Source organism: Phodopus roborovskii, unplaced genomic scaffold (assembly GCF_943737965.1).
Source record: "Phodopus roborovskii unplaced genomic scaffold, PHOROB, whole genome shotgun sequence".
Classification (NCBI taxonomy): Eukaryota; Metazoa; Chordata; class Mammalia; order Rodentia; family Cricetidae; genus Phodopus; species Phodopus roborovskii.
In genome coordinates this window covers 9,087,442-9,103,508 of record NW_026126416.1, presented here as the reverse complement: position 1 = coordinate 9,103,508, position 16,067 = coordinate 9,087,442, and the positions used below count along the sequence as shown (strand labels likewise).

The 16,067-nt window shown below is 41.4% G+C and overlaps 1 protein-coding gene across 1 annotated transcript; it reads left to right on the top strand.

Moving 5' to 3' along the window:
* The first annotated feature begins 504 nt into the window (after positions 1 to 504).
* Naa20 (N-alpha-acetyltransferase 20, NatB catalytic subunit) lies at positions 505 to 14,369 on the top strand. Its single transcript, XM_051183236.1, has 6 exons — positions 505 to 656; positions 5,522 to 5,546; positions 8,364 to 8,454; positions 9,042 to 9,177; positions 13,294 to 13,439; positions 13,834 to 14,369. Exons 1-6 carry the CDS (start codon positions 604 to 606, stop codon positions 13,917 to 13,919), a joined length of 537 nt encoding a protein of 178 aa, XP_051039193.1. The 5' UTR covers positions 505 to 603; the 3' UTR covers positions 13,920 to 14,369.
* The last annotated feature ends 1,698 nt before the right edge of the window (positions 14,370 to 16,067 follow it).

Below are 16,067 nucleotides of genomic sequence, written 5' to 3'. Positions count from 1 at the left end.
GACCTCTCCTCTCCCCGCTTAGTGCTGGGATTAAACGTGGTGTGTGCCACCATCGCCTCTATTTATTTTCCTGGTTATCTTAGAACTTGCTCTGTAGACCAGATTGACCTTGAACTCAGAGACCCGCCTGCCTCTGCCTCCCAAGTGCTGGGATTAAATTAAAGGCATGCGCCATCACCCAGTATACATCATTTTCGTCTTTGTTTTTTATAATAATTTTAATGTGACACCAGACATTCCTGGCTCGTAATTGTGGCTGAGAAATGAGGCCCAGAGCCGTCCTTTCAGGGACCACTTCCTGGCTCACACTGTGAAGCATCTTTGTGTTTTTGAAGCTCATTTTATGACTTGGCTTCCTGACTCCCCGGGTTTTCATCCTTGCTAACAGATCATTCTACTTTCTGGGAAAGGTCTGTAGGCAAGCACCACCAAGGCAGTTGCAGAATTCCACCGCCAGAGAGAGCTGCGTCGCTACTCTTGTTGCCCAGCAACCTCTGGTCCGGAAGTAGTTCTTTGTCCCGCCCCATGGCGGCCGCGCGCGAGCACTTCCGGTAGTGCGGCGCGGGGTCGCGCTGAGCGGGCTTGGAGGCTGGCTGCGGCGCGATGACCACGCTCCGGGCCTTCACCTGCGACGATCTGTTCCGCTTCAACAACATGTGAGTGAGGCGCGGCCAGCCGCTCCCCCCGCGGCGCGGGCCGGGGTCAGCCTCGAGGGGCCGTGGGCCGGGTGGGCGCTGCGCGGGCGCGCTGGCCGGTGACCTTGGCCGAGGCGCGGTGCCCGGCGTGCGCTGGGGAGATGCGGAGCCGGGCTGGACATCGTGCGCCCGCTCCCCGCCATGGGGTCACAGCGGAGGGTGGGCCCCGACCCGGCGCGGTGCTGGTTAAATTGTATCCCAGTGAAGTAACCTTGCGGTGCTCGGGATCCCCACAGCAAGTTGTGGTTTGTGCTTGGTAGTTACTGTAGCTGAGTGCCCCAAAGTAGATTGCTTAAATATAGAAAAGACAGTGTCTCACTTTGTATTCCTGGCTTCCTGGAACTTACTGTGTAGACCAGGCTGGCCTTGAACGCCTACATCCTTTTGCCTCTGTCTTCCTAGTGCTGGGATTAAAGAGGCATGCCTCACTATAACCTGACTACGCACGTACGTGTGTGTTTGTGTGTGTGTGTGTGTGTTGGGGGGAAGCAGGGGTGCATTGTGCCCAGGAAACCCCGGTGCTGTAGGGTTTCTGGTTTCTTTTCAGTACAGGTTTAAAAGACCTGTGATTTGCAGTTTTCCCTCTCCCTTTTTAAAAGGAAAAACACTTTTAGCTTGGAAATTTATGACCATTTAAAAAATTAAACATTTCACCGTGAACTCCTGTAGACAGAAAATCTCGGTTATTCGCTTGAGCTAAGTTTTATCATTTATATAGGGAAGAGCAGCGAGAACTATGGACCAGGTGATGCAGGCTTCAGAAGGGAAAGAACCCAGGGATGAGCTGGGCAGCGGTGGCGCATGCCTTTAATCCCAGTACTCGGGAGGCAGAGACAGGCAGATCTCTGAGTTCGAGACCAGTCTGGTCTACAGAGGGTGTTCTAAGACAACCAGGGCTACACAGAGAAACCCTGTCTTGGAAAAACAAAAAACAAACAAACAAAAATCTCTGGGATGAGATAACTATGGATGAGGGTTGGTAAAGAAAACGTGGTGGTGATGCATACCTTTCTTTAATTGCAGTGCTTGGTAGAGGTAGGTGGATCTCTTTTGAGTTCGAGGCCAGCCTGGCCTACAAAGTGGGTTCCAGGACAACCGTCTATTACACAGAGAAACTCTGGGAAAAACAAAAACAAAACAAAAAACAAAAAAGAAAGCGGTGGGGGTGGTGGAGGCCTTCTTTTTATGTGAGAGATTGTACCAATACAATGCTCATGTTTTATAAATACTTTCAATACTGTTGTTAGGGAATATATTGTGTGTGTGGGTGGGGGGGTGTCTGTAAAATACTTTAATCTGAGTTCTGAGTCAGTGCATACGTGATTGACTAGAGGAGATGAAGCAGGCAAGTAAGCCATTGAGGTGGCCTTGGCAGTGGCCTAGAATCATGGGAGATGCTGTGTAGCTGGTAACAGTGCCTGAAGTTTCAGGATTAGACTGGAGAAACAGTTTTGAAGGCTTAGGAGGAAGACAGTGCCTTAATAAGGGAATGAATAAGGTAGAAGGCAAATACACTCGAACACTTTTTAAGCATTAGATCTCAGCTCACCTGGCTTGGTAACGCCTCTTCTCATTAATGCCAATAAAGGGGCCCACTTATTTCTGTTAATAGGCCATGTTGGGAAACAGTGAGTCACCGGGTTAGGTGGTGTTGCAGGGATTGAAAGAAACAAACAGTGCAGATCATTTTACATATGTGCTGTTGCTGGAGACACAGCAGTGAGAAGAACAGAAATCAGTTGGTATCTAAAGAAGCTATAGGAAACAGGTAGGTGTATAATATATAAAGACAATAGAGATAATACATATAGACAGGGAGTGGAGACTATCCAGAAGGGACACGGCTTTGGGTAGGATATTCAGGGAAATGTCACTGAGGAAAGATGTATCAATTTATCTGGATACAAGTAGCCTATGCAGTGGGAGTCTAGTCAAGTGCCACAGCTTAAGAGATGGGCCTGAGAGTTTCCAGGCCTGGGTCTGGGAGACTTCTCTTATCATAGATGCCTGTTGGATTTTAAGGATCAGCACTCTGAAGATAGTGACAGGTGGCCAGGAAGCTAGGTGACATCAAAGATGGAATGAATATTTTTAAAAAATGAAAACAGAACTCTACAATATCTCCTCAAGAGTGCCAGATGCTAAACCGTGAGGTGGAAGGAAATCTGGGGTAAGGTTCTGGAAGCCAGCTAACAGGAGGACTCCAAGTAGGAGCAGGGAACTGTCAGGAGGTCGTGTGGCCAAATGTGTGCAGGCTGAACTGCAAATACAGGAGAGAGAGAACCACGGGCAGTGTCCTGAGAGCTGAGGAGGGTGGAGTCTGCCGGCCTGAGTAATGGCAGAAGGGAAGCAGTGTGCAGGTGCTTTTAAGTGGGTGTGGTCAGCCTTAGGCCTTTGGCAAAGATTCCTTACGATTTATTGCGTGTGCGTCTAAGGAGCTAGAGGAAGGGCAGCCTGTTGGAGGGTTGAGGTGAGCCGAAGATGTGAAGTAGTTAAGCAGTGGAGGGTGGGAACTCTACAGTGCAGGTCCATAGCGCCCAGAGGTCCTCAGACTTCTGTAAGGCCAAAGCTGTCCTCAGTGCTAAGAGGCTTGTTTTGCAGGTGTGCAGTCTCTGGGTATCAAGCATCATCAGCACTAGAGAAGTCAGCTGTTGTTCTCTTTTAAGTCAGACCCTGAAAACTACAATGTCCTTTGATTTGTCTTGGTAAAATTATTCATGTCAACATGTAATGTTTTTATTTTTAAATGACGAGCTGAAAATTGAGAATATATAGGCCGTATAGGTTAAGGTTTCTACTGCTGTGATAAAACACCGGTATCCTGGGTTAAGGCAGGAAGTGAAGCGGAACTGGTTGCTGGGGGTGGTGGTGGTGGTGGTGGTGTTCGAGGCAGGGTTTCCCTGTGTAGCCTTGAAGCCTGTCCTGGAACTAGTTCTTGTAGACCAGGCTGGCCTTGAACTCAAGAGATCCCCCTGCCTCTGCCTCCTGAGTGCTGGGCTTAAAGGTGTGAGTTACCACCGCCCAGCCAGTTTGCTTTCTTACACTAGGACTACCTGCCTATGGGTGGCACCACCCACGGGGGCCCACACCTCCCATATCAACCATTTATTGATCAAGAAAATACCTCATTGACTTGTCTGCAGGCCAGTTTTATGGCCATACTTTCTTGAGATTGCCTCTTCCCAGTTGTTTAGGTTTATAGTGAAAAAATCAATCAGACACTGTATAAATGAACACAATAGGTTTGTTTTAAGTGTAAAGAGGCTTTTTTTTTGGCATGGATTAAACACAAAACTCCCAGTTTCAATAATGTATTGGTGTTGCATTAAGAAAGGAAATAAAAGCACTTCCCCTTGGTGTCATTTAAGCAAGAGTAAGCCCAGAATTGGATTCTTTACTTCATGGTCCCTGTGTCCTTCATCCTGTCTGACTGTTGCATGAGTCTTCATCTGCCTGCCTGAAGACTGTCTTGTGAATCTGTCCCTGTGTTCTGTTTCTGTCCCTCACAAGGGATTTCACTTTGTCTTTATTGAACAGCACAGAAAGCATCACACGGGAAAAGAAGGAGGGATACTTTACAGAAATCTGTGACAGTTTTTTTTTTTTTTTTTTTTTTTTTTTTTAAATACAAGGGATTCAGTTCTTAGCTCCAGCTGATCTCAACTGACCAGGACAACAAACAGCATCACACACATCATTGTTTATCAGCCAATGTCCAAACAATGTATTTGATGCTTTCTGCAAGTGATACATATGCACTGTTCTCATCTGGGGCATGACAGTGTATAACTTAAGGTTACACCTATATATAGGTTCTAAAAATTGATTACATGGGAGATCTAAGGCAAGTAAGGTTGATTGTTAAACGCAGGTTAAACTAACAGGATGAGCATACAGTAAGTAGGCCAAAAGTCAGGTGATTTCAAGTGTATTAACAACTCTGGTCCTCTAATACTCCACTGCCACAGGTTGAAACCCAAAAGGTTGAGAACTGCTGGACTAGAGGAATACAGTATGATTACCTGATCTCCTTCAGAGTTCAGAGATTGACAAGAAAGGGAAATAGTTGCAAATAGCTGGCTTTGAGCCCGGCAAAAGACTAAATAGGAAAGTGAAGGGTGAGAGATGGTTGGAGATGCTTTTCAAGAACTTTCAATTTGGGGTGTGTGATGGGACCTGCTGGGTAGTTCTCCACAGCACTAGGGCTTGGTAGAAGAATGAAGGGACAATGAAATTGGGTTGAAAGCACATGGGGGTCCATGAGGATTTGTATTAGTGGGGGGAAAAGTGGAGGTGGGGGAGTGAGTACTCACATTGAGAGGGTGTAAATGGTAAGGGGATGCCCAGAGATAGGCAGGGGTGGTGCAATTGGGAGCAGGTGAGTTGGGCTGGCTGTACAGATGAGACACAGGCCTAACTGGTCCACATCTGCAGATGTGCAAGAGACTGATGAAGTTAGCTATAATTCTGCCTGTAAAGAAGCAGTTAAATGGAAAAGTGCAGATCCCTTCATTGGCACCACAGGTGGCTACTGGGTCATTTAGATCATTTTCTTTGGTTTTTAGGTTGGTTTGAGAGTTTGTAGAAGTAACATATTTTGGTTTTTCGTTTGTTTGGTTTTCGAGACAGGGTTTCTCTGTGTAACCCTAGCTGTCCTGGAACTCTCTGCAGACCAGGCTAGCAGACTTAGTTCCAGCACTCAGCTAAGGATGTGCGCCATGTTGCCCAGCCCATATTTTGTTTTGATTAACACAATCTTTCTAGTTTTCACAAGGTTATTTAAACTAAATTTGGGAATTTTTATTCTTGCCATTTGTTTCTTTCAGTAACTTGGATCCACTTACAGAAACTGTATCCTTTTTTCAGAAAAAAAAAAAGTAAAACTAAGGATTGTTCATGAAGAAAAAGAAAATTGGAGAAACAAAAGGAAAAAACAGATGAGTATTGAAAAACAGTTTAAGCACATAGGTTTTGAACAGTGTAAGCATCATTGAAAGCAATTGCAAAAATGAGAGAGTGGTCTTATGCTTGCCCACAAACTATTAATATGACTTATATGATTAATAACAGCTCTGTTGCCTACATTGGCTGTCCACAGTAAACCACAGCAGCAACAGAATGGTGATCTGGGGCCTGCCTCCCTCTGCTGTGAACCAATTCTAGAGGGGATGGGTAGCTCAGGGTTCACCCACTCCATGATGTCTCCAGCAGCCCTAGTCAGCTTTGTCTGGGTTTTGGTGGTCTAGACAGCTGGCAAACTCTTTGGGGAGCACTATACAGTCCTCCACTGTCCAGCACCCCCCCCCCCCATGTGTTACTGAATAAAAAGTAATAGATCAGTGACTTACAACACAAATAGGGTTTCTAGTCTATGTTCCACTGACTACTGCTCATAAGTTGGGGAATTAACTGGTAGCTTACAAGGACAGAGGAGGCTAATGAAGATTTAGTTCAGTCTCACTGGTCAGAAGACATGCACACTAAAATCATCTGGAACCCGCTTTAAAAAAATCATCCAGAATTTCAAAAATATATAACTCAGTGCTGCTGCTGGGGAAGTTATGGTGGCTAGTGCTACAGTCATCTAGCACAATCTTTCTGGAAAGGTTGTAGAATACTTAGTAATTCCATTTCCTGAAGGCTGAAAATAAGAACAAACAAGCACTATACTCCAGGGTTTGGCAAATATAAGATACATGGACCAAATCTGGCTCACCACTCATTTCTCAAGAAATTTTTTTAAAAGGATACATCCATGTTGATTAATTTACATATTGTCTGTGGCTTTTTTTTGTTACTGTTTTATTTTGTTTGTTTTTGTAGGGTTTCTCTGTAGCTTTGGAGCCTGTCCTGGAACTCAAGACCAGGCTGGCCTCAAACTCACAAAGATCCACCTGCTTCTGCCTCCTGAGTGCTGGGTTTAAAGGCAATCATCACCAACACCCGGCCTCTCTGTGGTTCTTAGAGTTTGGATAGATATGACTGACTGTTAGTCCCTAACACCTCATATATTATTGTTCTTTTACAAAAGAGTGACATCACAAAAGTTTAAGAGAATTACATTGAAAATTTGGAAAACCATTCACCAGTTAGTAAATGGTAAATAAATTAAGCTGTCTTCATAAAGGCCTTGAAGGTTTTTTTTTGTTTTTTTTTTTTTAAGAAATTAGTAGTGATCCAGATGTCCCCTGGTAGAGGAATGAGGTATTTGAGTTGTGTCCCCATGTAAGGGAATGTTGTACAGCAACAAGATAAATAAGTACAAGCCACATCAGAAACAGGGAGTTCAAAAAGCAGAAAGGCCTCAGAGTACTCATTGGTATATCTAGGTTTTTGAAGAGGTGTGTATCTAGGAAATTTTCATTGTATAGTAAAATAGGGAAAATAGTATACTGCAGACCAACCTACTTTGAATGGATAAACCATAGTGTTTATGTAGGAAGTAGAGATATTTATGGGAGGTCTACTGGGTTTCTCTGTTGTGGTATCAGTTGCTAGATGGCGGGAAGAGCAGCTGGCCTGCCGGGTAAAGTTCTGGAAGAAATGACTACCCTTTAGAGGACAGTGTGAAGACTAGCCCTGATGAGGCTTTTCCTGGAACTTTTTAGTAAAAGTGTATTATTAGTAGCATCTTCTTATGTGATTTCACCAGAAAGCTGACACTAAGGTGAAACCAAACAGCAGTAAGGACACCCCAGGTTGAAGAGTGGCAGTCTGGTGTGAACTAAAGATGCTTCTGCTTTCGTGCTGGGGCTACAGGCACATGCCAGGCCAGTGAGGCACTTCCTTTGACCATACCTGCTTTCCTAACAAATTGCAGCAGCCAAAGTAGAACCTGGCTACTGATTTTCCAGTGCAGTTCAGGAAATACAAATGTACTGAGCAGCTATGTGCCAAGCAGTTGAGTAAATCTGAGAGAGTATAAACTGAATTTCCAATCACAGGGTAGGCGGGTCATGAACAAGGTGTAATCTCAGATGGTTTTAAATGGCACACATAGCCTTAGGTACAATCTGATCAGCGTGGAGGCATACTGTGTAAGAGAGTCTGCTTTCTACTAGATGGTACCATACCCATTCTACATTTCCAGGCAGTTTTGCTAAAGGTTAGTGTTAATATAAATACTCCATTTAATGGTATGGTTAAAGTGATTATAATGTACTAAGCAGAGGATAAAATAACTGTTTTCTTTTGCATGTGTGTGGAGCATGTAGGTAGAGGCTAGAGGTTGATGTCAGTGGTCTTAATCACTGTCCACTTTATTTATACACCCTCTCCAAATGCTGGGACGACAAGCAGGTAGCTGTGCCCATTTAGCTTTTATGTAGGAGGTAGGTATCTAAGCTCCAATCCTCACGATTATGCAACAAGCACTTTATCTACCAAGCTGCCTCTTCAGCCTGACAGTAACTTTGTTTTGTCACTCTACAGGGAACTGGTTGTCCTGAAACTCACTATATAGACCAGGCTGTCCTCAAATTCCATAAAGGTCCCAATGCCTTCCTTTCCCTCTTGAATGTTAGGATTAAAGGAATGCACCACTGTGCCTGGCTATTTGACAGTGTATTTTTAAATGATACCCCCCCAACACATAAATACAGCCCCCAAAATACCCTGTAATGAGGAAACTTGCTGCTTATTACTCCACATATTCCTTAACAGGCCTAGTATGGGATTCCCTTTTACTTACAGTACCTTGCCCACTGGCCAGAGTATTTCATCGTTGCAGAGGCACCTGGCGGAGAACTAATGGGTTATAGTAAGTACAGTACCACTAGTACTTTTTTGGGTGAGTAGAGATTTTAATACAGGTTTCAGTCTGTTTTATTACCTAGACTTTTATGTAAATGGTAATGGATGGAACTTCCATTTTCTGATCACTTATCTGTTTAGCCTCGTGCTATGCCAAGAGATAGAACAGACATGATTTAAGTCTTTTTGGATCTTTCATTCTGTATGTTAGATTTCTACATGGTTTGAATGGTTGCACTTAACAAATTTCTAATAACTTATGCTAAAAATTGCTACAATTATATATACATTGTAAATATAATTTCAAATGTAGCTATTTGAAAACAAGTCCTAAACTATTTCAAATGTAGCTTATTCAGACAAAAAGTATCCTTAGTCTTCTATCTTGGTTTTTACCATTTTTAAACATTTCAAGTCTGACTTAAGTAGTAGGTATAGAATATCATTTGCAAGTAGAGTTTCAAATCCAAGTATTAATCATTATTAGCTTGATGATAGTATTTAAAAATTACAACATTGTCAATGTACCAAACAGTAATCCTACATTTATGTGCAACTTAGTGTTTTAATTTTGATGTAATTTTCTGTTGGCAGTTATGGGCAAAGCAGAAGGCTCAGTAGCTAGGGAAGAGTGGCATGGACACGTCACAGCCCTGTCTGTTGCCCCTGAATTCCGCCGTCTTGGCTTGGCTGCTAAACTTATGGAGTTACTAGAGGAGATTTCAGAAAGGTGAGAGCCATATTTTATATACATTGAGTGACTTATGAGCCCTGTCTTGCTGTTGAATATCAGAAGGATATTTTCTTTTTGTAAGTGCATGGACCTGTCATGGCTTTAGGCTGAGGAATTTCATTTTCAGCTTGCAGTAGTAGTTCTACAATTCTGCCAAATTCACAGTGGGGTCATTGTTGCCTCTTTGCTATTGAGGACAAGTAACACAGTACGACCAGCCATAGATCTCTGAGCTAGCTGACTGGTTAGAACCAAAGATGACCAACTTTTCAAGGAAGGTCTTTGGTGTTCTTGGCACCATGGGAGATACCTCTAGGCCTAAAGTAGTTCAGTTTTGAATTTGTTTCTGTGCTAATAGCTAGTAGCCATCTGTAGAAAAATAGAAAATGCGAAGTCCTTTATTTTTAACTACGGTCATCTACTGAGGTAGAAATTCATTGTTGAACACTGAATGCTTTCTTAAACTCTGAAATACATGCAATGTAACCCATTTCCACTGGTTTTTATGGAAGTAGTAGTTTAATCATAGCAGCAAGTGTGAGAAGCCATTTCTTAAATTTCTTTTGATGACAGTCTTTTTAACAGTAATGGATGTGTGGGGTTTTTTGATGTTTTTCCCAAGCATCTCCAATAGGCCATGGCCAGGGCTAAGCTTTTAAAGCAGACAGACCTTGATTTTGAGGCCAGCCTGGTCTGATAGTGAATGCCAGGTCAACTATGTACACATAGTAAGACTCTTCTCTTAAAATCAAATATTCTAAGGCCCTTCTGAGTTTGAGACACTCTGTGCAGCTTGGTAACTGCCAATGATATGGCTTTTAAAGAGACCTGTTAGTCCATTTCACTCACTGTGAGAGATTGGGAAGCAGTATAGTAATGTAAAAGAAGTCTTCCCCCATTTCCTGTAAGGAACAGAAAATACCTGTGCCTGGCATTTGTCAAGTTGCTGTTTTTCCCTCTACCTAAAAGAATGGTATGAAGGGATGGTTACAGATCTAGAGGCTTTGTTTCCACAGAACTACCAGATTGTAATAAAGGCAATTTTAAAATTAGTAACTAGTAATGAATGCTCTGAGCCAAACTGCATATCAGCTCATTCAAGAAAGAAATAGTTTTAACAACCCCTGGCTATGCTGGAACTTGCTTTGTTAGACTAGGCTGGTCTCCAACTCAGAGGTCCGCCTGCCTCTGCCTCCCAGAGTGTTGGGATTAATAGCGTGTGCCATCATGCCTGGCAAAGAATATTTTAGTGAAAAAGTCTTTGTGATGTTTTTAAATTTCCCCCTGGACTTAGTATTAGGAGGAAGAAAAATTTTTAGCAAGGTAGAAAGAATCAACACATATTTATTAAGACATGCAAAAAGGAAATGGCTTCTAGTAAGCTATAAGCTTAGGCATACATATTTATGGATCTTATTACTAGGTCTAATATTCTATCTGTTCAGGTAGAAAATTACTAATCTGTATTCCATTCCAATTCTGAGGCTTCATCATTTTGTGTATACACACTAATAAGTACTTATATTCATGTGGTTTTGGATGCATATTAAATCAAGTGGAATATAATATTCAAATAGGAGTAAAAAATAAAACAATTTAAAAGAGAAAATTAAGTAGCTATGAATGACTAATGACTGCAGTAAAAGACAGACATGGGCTAAGGATGTAGCTTAGTAGTAAAGTACAAGAACCTGGAAATGAAAAAGAATGCATGTAAGAGTATAAAGATTGAAAATAATAAATATTAAATTATCTTACAAATTAAATGGTGGAATATTTATATTAGAGTTAACTAAGGGGCCACTGAATACCAATAAACTACTTGGCTGCAAGTCTGGCATGATACAAGCATGAGGGTCAGAGTTCATATCCCCAGAACCTATGTTCAAATAACCAAACAGGATAACATACTTCTTGGCTCATTTACTCTTAGGCAAGATAGGAGATAGAGAAAAGAATTCTCAGAATTCCACAAGCCAGACAGAGTGGAGAATAATCAAGACAGGAAGATAGAGACCCATGATTGTTCTGACCCCCCCAAACATGCACCATACAGTTGAAATCCATTAAAATGTAACAATGTTATTTTCATACCCTGGATTACTACAAGAAAAAACAAACAAACAAACAACAAAAAAAAAAAAAAAAAAAAAAAAAAAAACTGGGTAAGTGGCTAATCTTTGTAAAAACCTGTCAGGTGTAAATTAAGTAGGGTATAGAACAGCAAACCTTTTCCAGAACAGAGAAAGACTCTGAAGCCACATAGCATCTGCTGTATAGGTTTCTATCTAAGCAAACAGTTTAGCTTAGCATGATGGTAGTGCAAAAGGAAATAGTTTGCAAATCTACAAGCTACAGCAGATTTCTGGGGTGGGTGTGGTAGCTCACACCTATAATCCTATCATGCAGAAGGACTATTGTGAATCCAAGGCCAGTCTGGGCCATCCACAGTGATAAGACTGGATGAAGTATCTGTGTGTAAAGTAAGGTCAGTTTTAGAAAAGCAAAACCAGTCTTCAGGCTAAGGTGTCCTAGATAATGTAAGTATGGAAGATCTGAGGGAGTGTGCAAGTTGTAGAAAAACTGCTGGTTTTACACCAAGAGCCAGAGTGCTTGTCTGGTTGTGCATTCAATATTGTGTAGATAGCAAACTAAAGACTGGAAGTGAGGAGAACAGCAGCTTAACCTGAAAAGAGTTTCTTCAAAACTGTAGAATAGTTAATGACCACCTTCAACCAAGGACGAAAGAAAGTAAGAAAAAATGGAAAAGGACTGAGAGGCAACAAAACTGTTGTTGCAGATAGAATGCATAAGTACCGTAAAACCTACAAAGAACTGAGATTTCAAAGTATTAATATCATTGAGGAAAATTTAAGCAAAACCATGCAACTATGCAAGAGTATTCTTAATGTTTATAAAATGACAGACCTAGAAGGAAAGTTTTGTGAGTGACCCATAGGGCCAATAGGATTATAGCCAGATCCTACTGGGTAGTGGTAGGGGTAGTGTTAAGGTAGAAACAGCAACAAAAATATGACAAAATACTCTTTTAACAGTGGGTAGATCTGCCCTATCATGTCCAATATGTAGTATAGACTGTTGGTGCTGAAGCAGCTGTGAAAGTAAAGGAAGAGGACCCTGGTGTACCCTGAGGCTGCATTGGAGATCAGAGTAGAAAGGTAGATTTCTCAGAAAGATGATGGAACAAGTGCATGGTGTTTCCCTGGTTACTGCTTAATTACATACAAAGTCTAGATTTATTAAAAACATGGATGTGGAAAGAAGCTAAGTATAATAATGGGAAGTGTCTCCATGACCTCAGTGAACAGACCTTCTTAAGCAGGCTGTAAACAGTGCTAACCATACACAGAAGGCTCATTACTCCACATTAACTAAGTGGAGTAGCTTTGCTCACCAACCCAAAAGTTTTGAGAAAACTCAAACATTGTACACTATTTAGCACACACACAAGAGAATAGCGATTAGAAAAATAAAACAGGGCACTGAATGCTGTACAGAAAGAGACATCAATGGACATAATCATCTCATTAGTTAATTAGAAATACACATTAATGTCACATCAAGATACCAGGTCTAATATATTAGAAGTGTACTTGGTATAAACAGGTTAGAAGCTATCTACTCAAGCTGACAGTATACATACACAATGACACACAATGATAGCACTAATTAGACACTGTATCATGAGATGCTCAACAAAAGTAACCATACTAACATCTTTTCTAATAGAACTGAAATGTTTCCAGAGGGCCATGGAAACATTCTTGTAATGAAAGGCTAAACAAGGTGAGGACACTAGCTCCAGCAACTCAGGAGGTTCTGTACTCACAAAGGAATCCCCAAACTGTGATTATGCTTATATAAAGCTCACAACCAAAAGCTAAACCTTCGTAGGTTTATAGGGAGATAATAGCCTGCACACAAAATTGGGATATGGGAACCCTCAAAGTGAGACATTACAGCCAAAGAGAGTCTGGTAGTAGACAGACATCAGGGCAGTTACCAACATCCTATAGCATTTGTCATTTGTTATAAAAGATGTCAGCCACCAAGTAGTAACAGTTTTAACATTTCTTTTTTTCTTTTTTAAAGAAAAGGTGGATTTTTTGTTGATCTCTTTGTAAGAGTGTCCAATCAAGTTGCAGTCAACATGTACAAGCAGCTGGGCTACAGCGTCTACAGGACAGTCATAGAGTACTACTCAGCCAGCAATGGGGAGCCTGACGAGGATGCCTATGGTAAGCTACTTACCATGGCAGTAACTCCAAGACAAAGTCAAAATAGTTATAACTTCCTCCCACAGGCCTAAATACTCAATAAATCTAAAAGAATCACATTTATGAACTTAGTAATAGTTAACCACTGCTTGGTTGTCTAGGTTAACTTCTATAAAGATTATTTCATGGTAAAGATGTGTACTTTTACTAAGAAAGAACATTCTATAGTCGACTCCTAAGTGGGGTTTGGCTAGCACCTGACACACCTGCATTTGGGAGTCTCCTCTAAGTGCATGCTGCTTGGGCTGGTTTGCAAGGAGAGGCACAAACCCTGGTGGGAACGTAACCCATACACTCAATTTGGGCTTAAAACATTTGGTATTGGTTGCTTACATTAATCTTTGTTTCCTAACAGATATGAGGAAAGCACTTTCCAGAGACACTGAGAAGAAATCCATTATACCATTACCTCATCCTGTGAGGCCCGAGGACATTGAATAACCATAGGCAGTGGTTCTTAGGCAGGTGTTCCAGATAAGTTTGTGGACATATTATTTTCATAGGATGATCTTGGAGCTCTATTAGGAGGAAAGTAATCATTTAGGTCTTAAAGACTTCATGATAAAATAGAGGTTATAAACTTACTTCAAATCTCATTGTTTCAATGAGTAATAGCATATATGTTCAAACTGTTTGCCACAGTAAAATTCAATCAAGGCAGCTAAGTCAGAAGGACACGTTTCATTATCATGGTTGACAGTATGCAGTACATGCCAAGGAAAGACTCCCTTCCTCCTCCTAAATCCTGTGCCTGAGAACCACTGCTGCACATATATAAATATATATATATTTTATTTTGTATTGAATTGTTAATTGAAGCTTTAAAAGCATATATGAAATGTATAAATCTGAGATGTATAGTAAAATACATTGTTGACTATGAATGTTTTCTGAAGTTTGTTTTCTTTTAATCAGGATTATGGAGGGTTGTTTAGGATATGGTGCCTCTCTTGTTTTGACTTTTAAGTAAAACATTTGTAAATGCACATCTGAAATCTGGCATACTTAGACTTCCTTCTTATAGTGTGAAAATCCTCCCAAATAATAACCTTTCCTAGCGCTGGTCCCAGATCTTCTCTGCTAACATTGCTCAATTCCACCTTTAAATGTGAGACTATAAAGGGGAAATAAAATCTAACTCCTAAAGGCCATGTAATTAGATCACAGGTATGTACTGAAATACTCAGGCACTAAAGAAGTAACCAAAAAAGTCCATGTGGTCTTGCTCTGTTGCCCAGGTTGGCTTTGAACCCACCTCCAGCCCACTTCCAGTAATCGTCCATCTTGCTGTCAAGTGGTAGCAGCTGATTTAAGGCTGAGGTGAATGAATGAACTTGTTCTCAAGGAGGAACAAGGTTTCCTTCAAGCCTTCACTCATAACTCTGGATAAGTAGCATGAAGAGAACAGCTCCAGGAAGACTCAGTTGTGGAACTAGCATTCTGACCTGCTCTCACCTCCATCTTTAATCTGCACTACCTCAAAGCATATTCAAACAGCACATTTTCTTGGCTAGCAGACTTAAGCTGACACCCAACCCTGGTGCTGGTCTGGTAGATTACTCAGCAATACTGTTTTCTTCTAACTTCCAAATTATCATATTTTCAAGACCCAATTCAGTAATATTACTAAACGGCTTTTATTCCCTTAGATGGATACACTGACATTTAATAATCAGTTTGCTAATGGTTCTTATCGGTAAAAAACAATTCTAGGCTTTGGGTGGTGAACAAGAAAATATGACTGAAGTACAGATTAAAACGGTGCCTCCAAGACTAGGCAAATGCTATTTTACAGTGTGAGCAATTCTACCAAGGACGTTACTGTGCTACTTTAGCATCATCACTGAGTACACAGTTATGGTGGGACCTTTGGACACCTGCTGTTATATAACTGTTAAGCCTCAATTGTTAGAGTTCACATATTCTACAGTGTGCTGGGAGGTGCATACTCTCTAGGCAGACATAACTGCAGAATTCAGAAAGCCTGGGAAGCTGGCAGCAGTGCTGTGATGAGTCATGTCCTAAGCAGCACGTGGAAGGCTCTAAACACTCTAAAGAGACTCTATAAAAGACGTTAACATAAACCCAGAATCTCCCAAACTTATTTGAACATAGGACACTGCCTAAGAGCATCTGCACGGGCAGAGGCCACTGTTTTCTAAACAAGCTACTACAAAACCGGTCTTAGAAACTGAGGAGAGCAAAACTAAAGCCAAGCTAAAAGTTCCTGGCAAGTAACAACTTGGTCCAAGAAGAAACAGTTGCTAAAATTTACTTCAGGATATTTAGAGGTTAAACTACCCAAGTCCATTGAATTCTCTTAAGGAGTAGACACAATGCTAAAAATGAAAAGGGGTGAGAACATCTAATGGAATCAAAATGAGGTGCCATGACCTACCCCATGTTTGAGGCAACAGAAAACAAAGACTAAGCTATACAGCCATCACACAGTAGTGCTAGGACTGGACTCAGGTTGTATGGTTTCAACAAGGCAGAACCGTGACAGGTTTAGAGGCATGCATACCATTAGACAGACCTATGGATTGTGATACTTTTTTTAAGAGTTAAGTTGCCTCCACTTGCCATGGT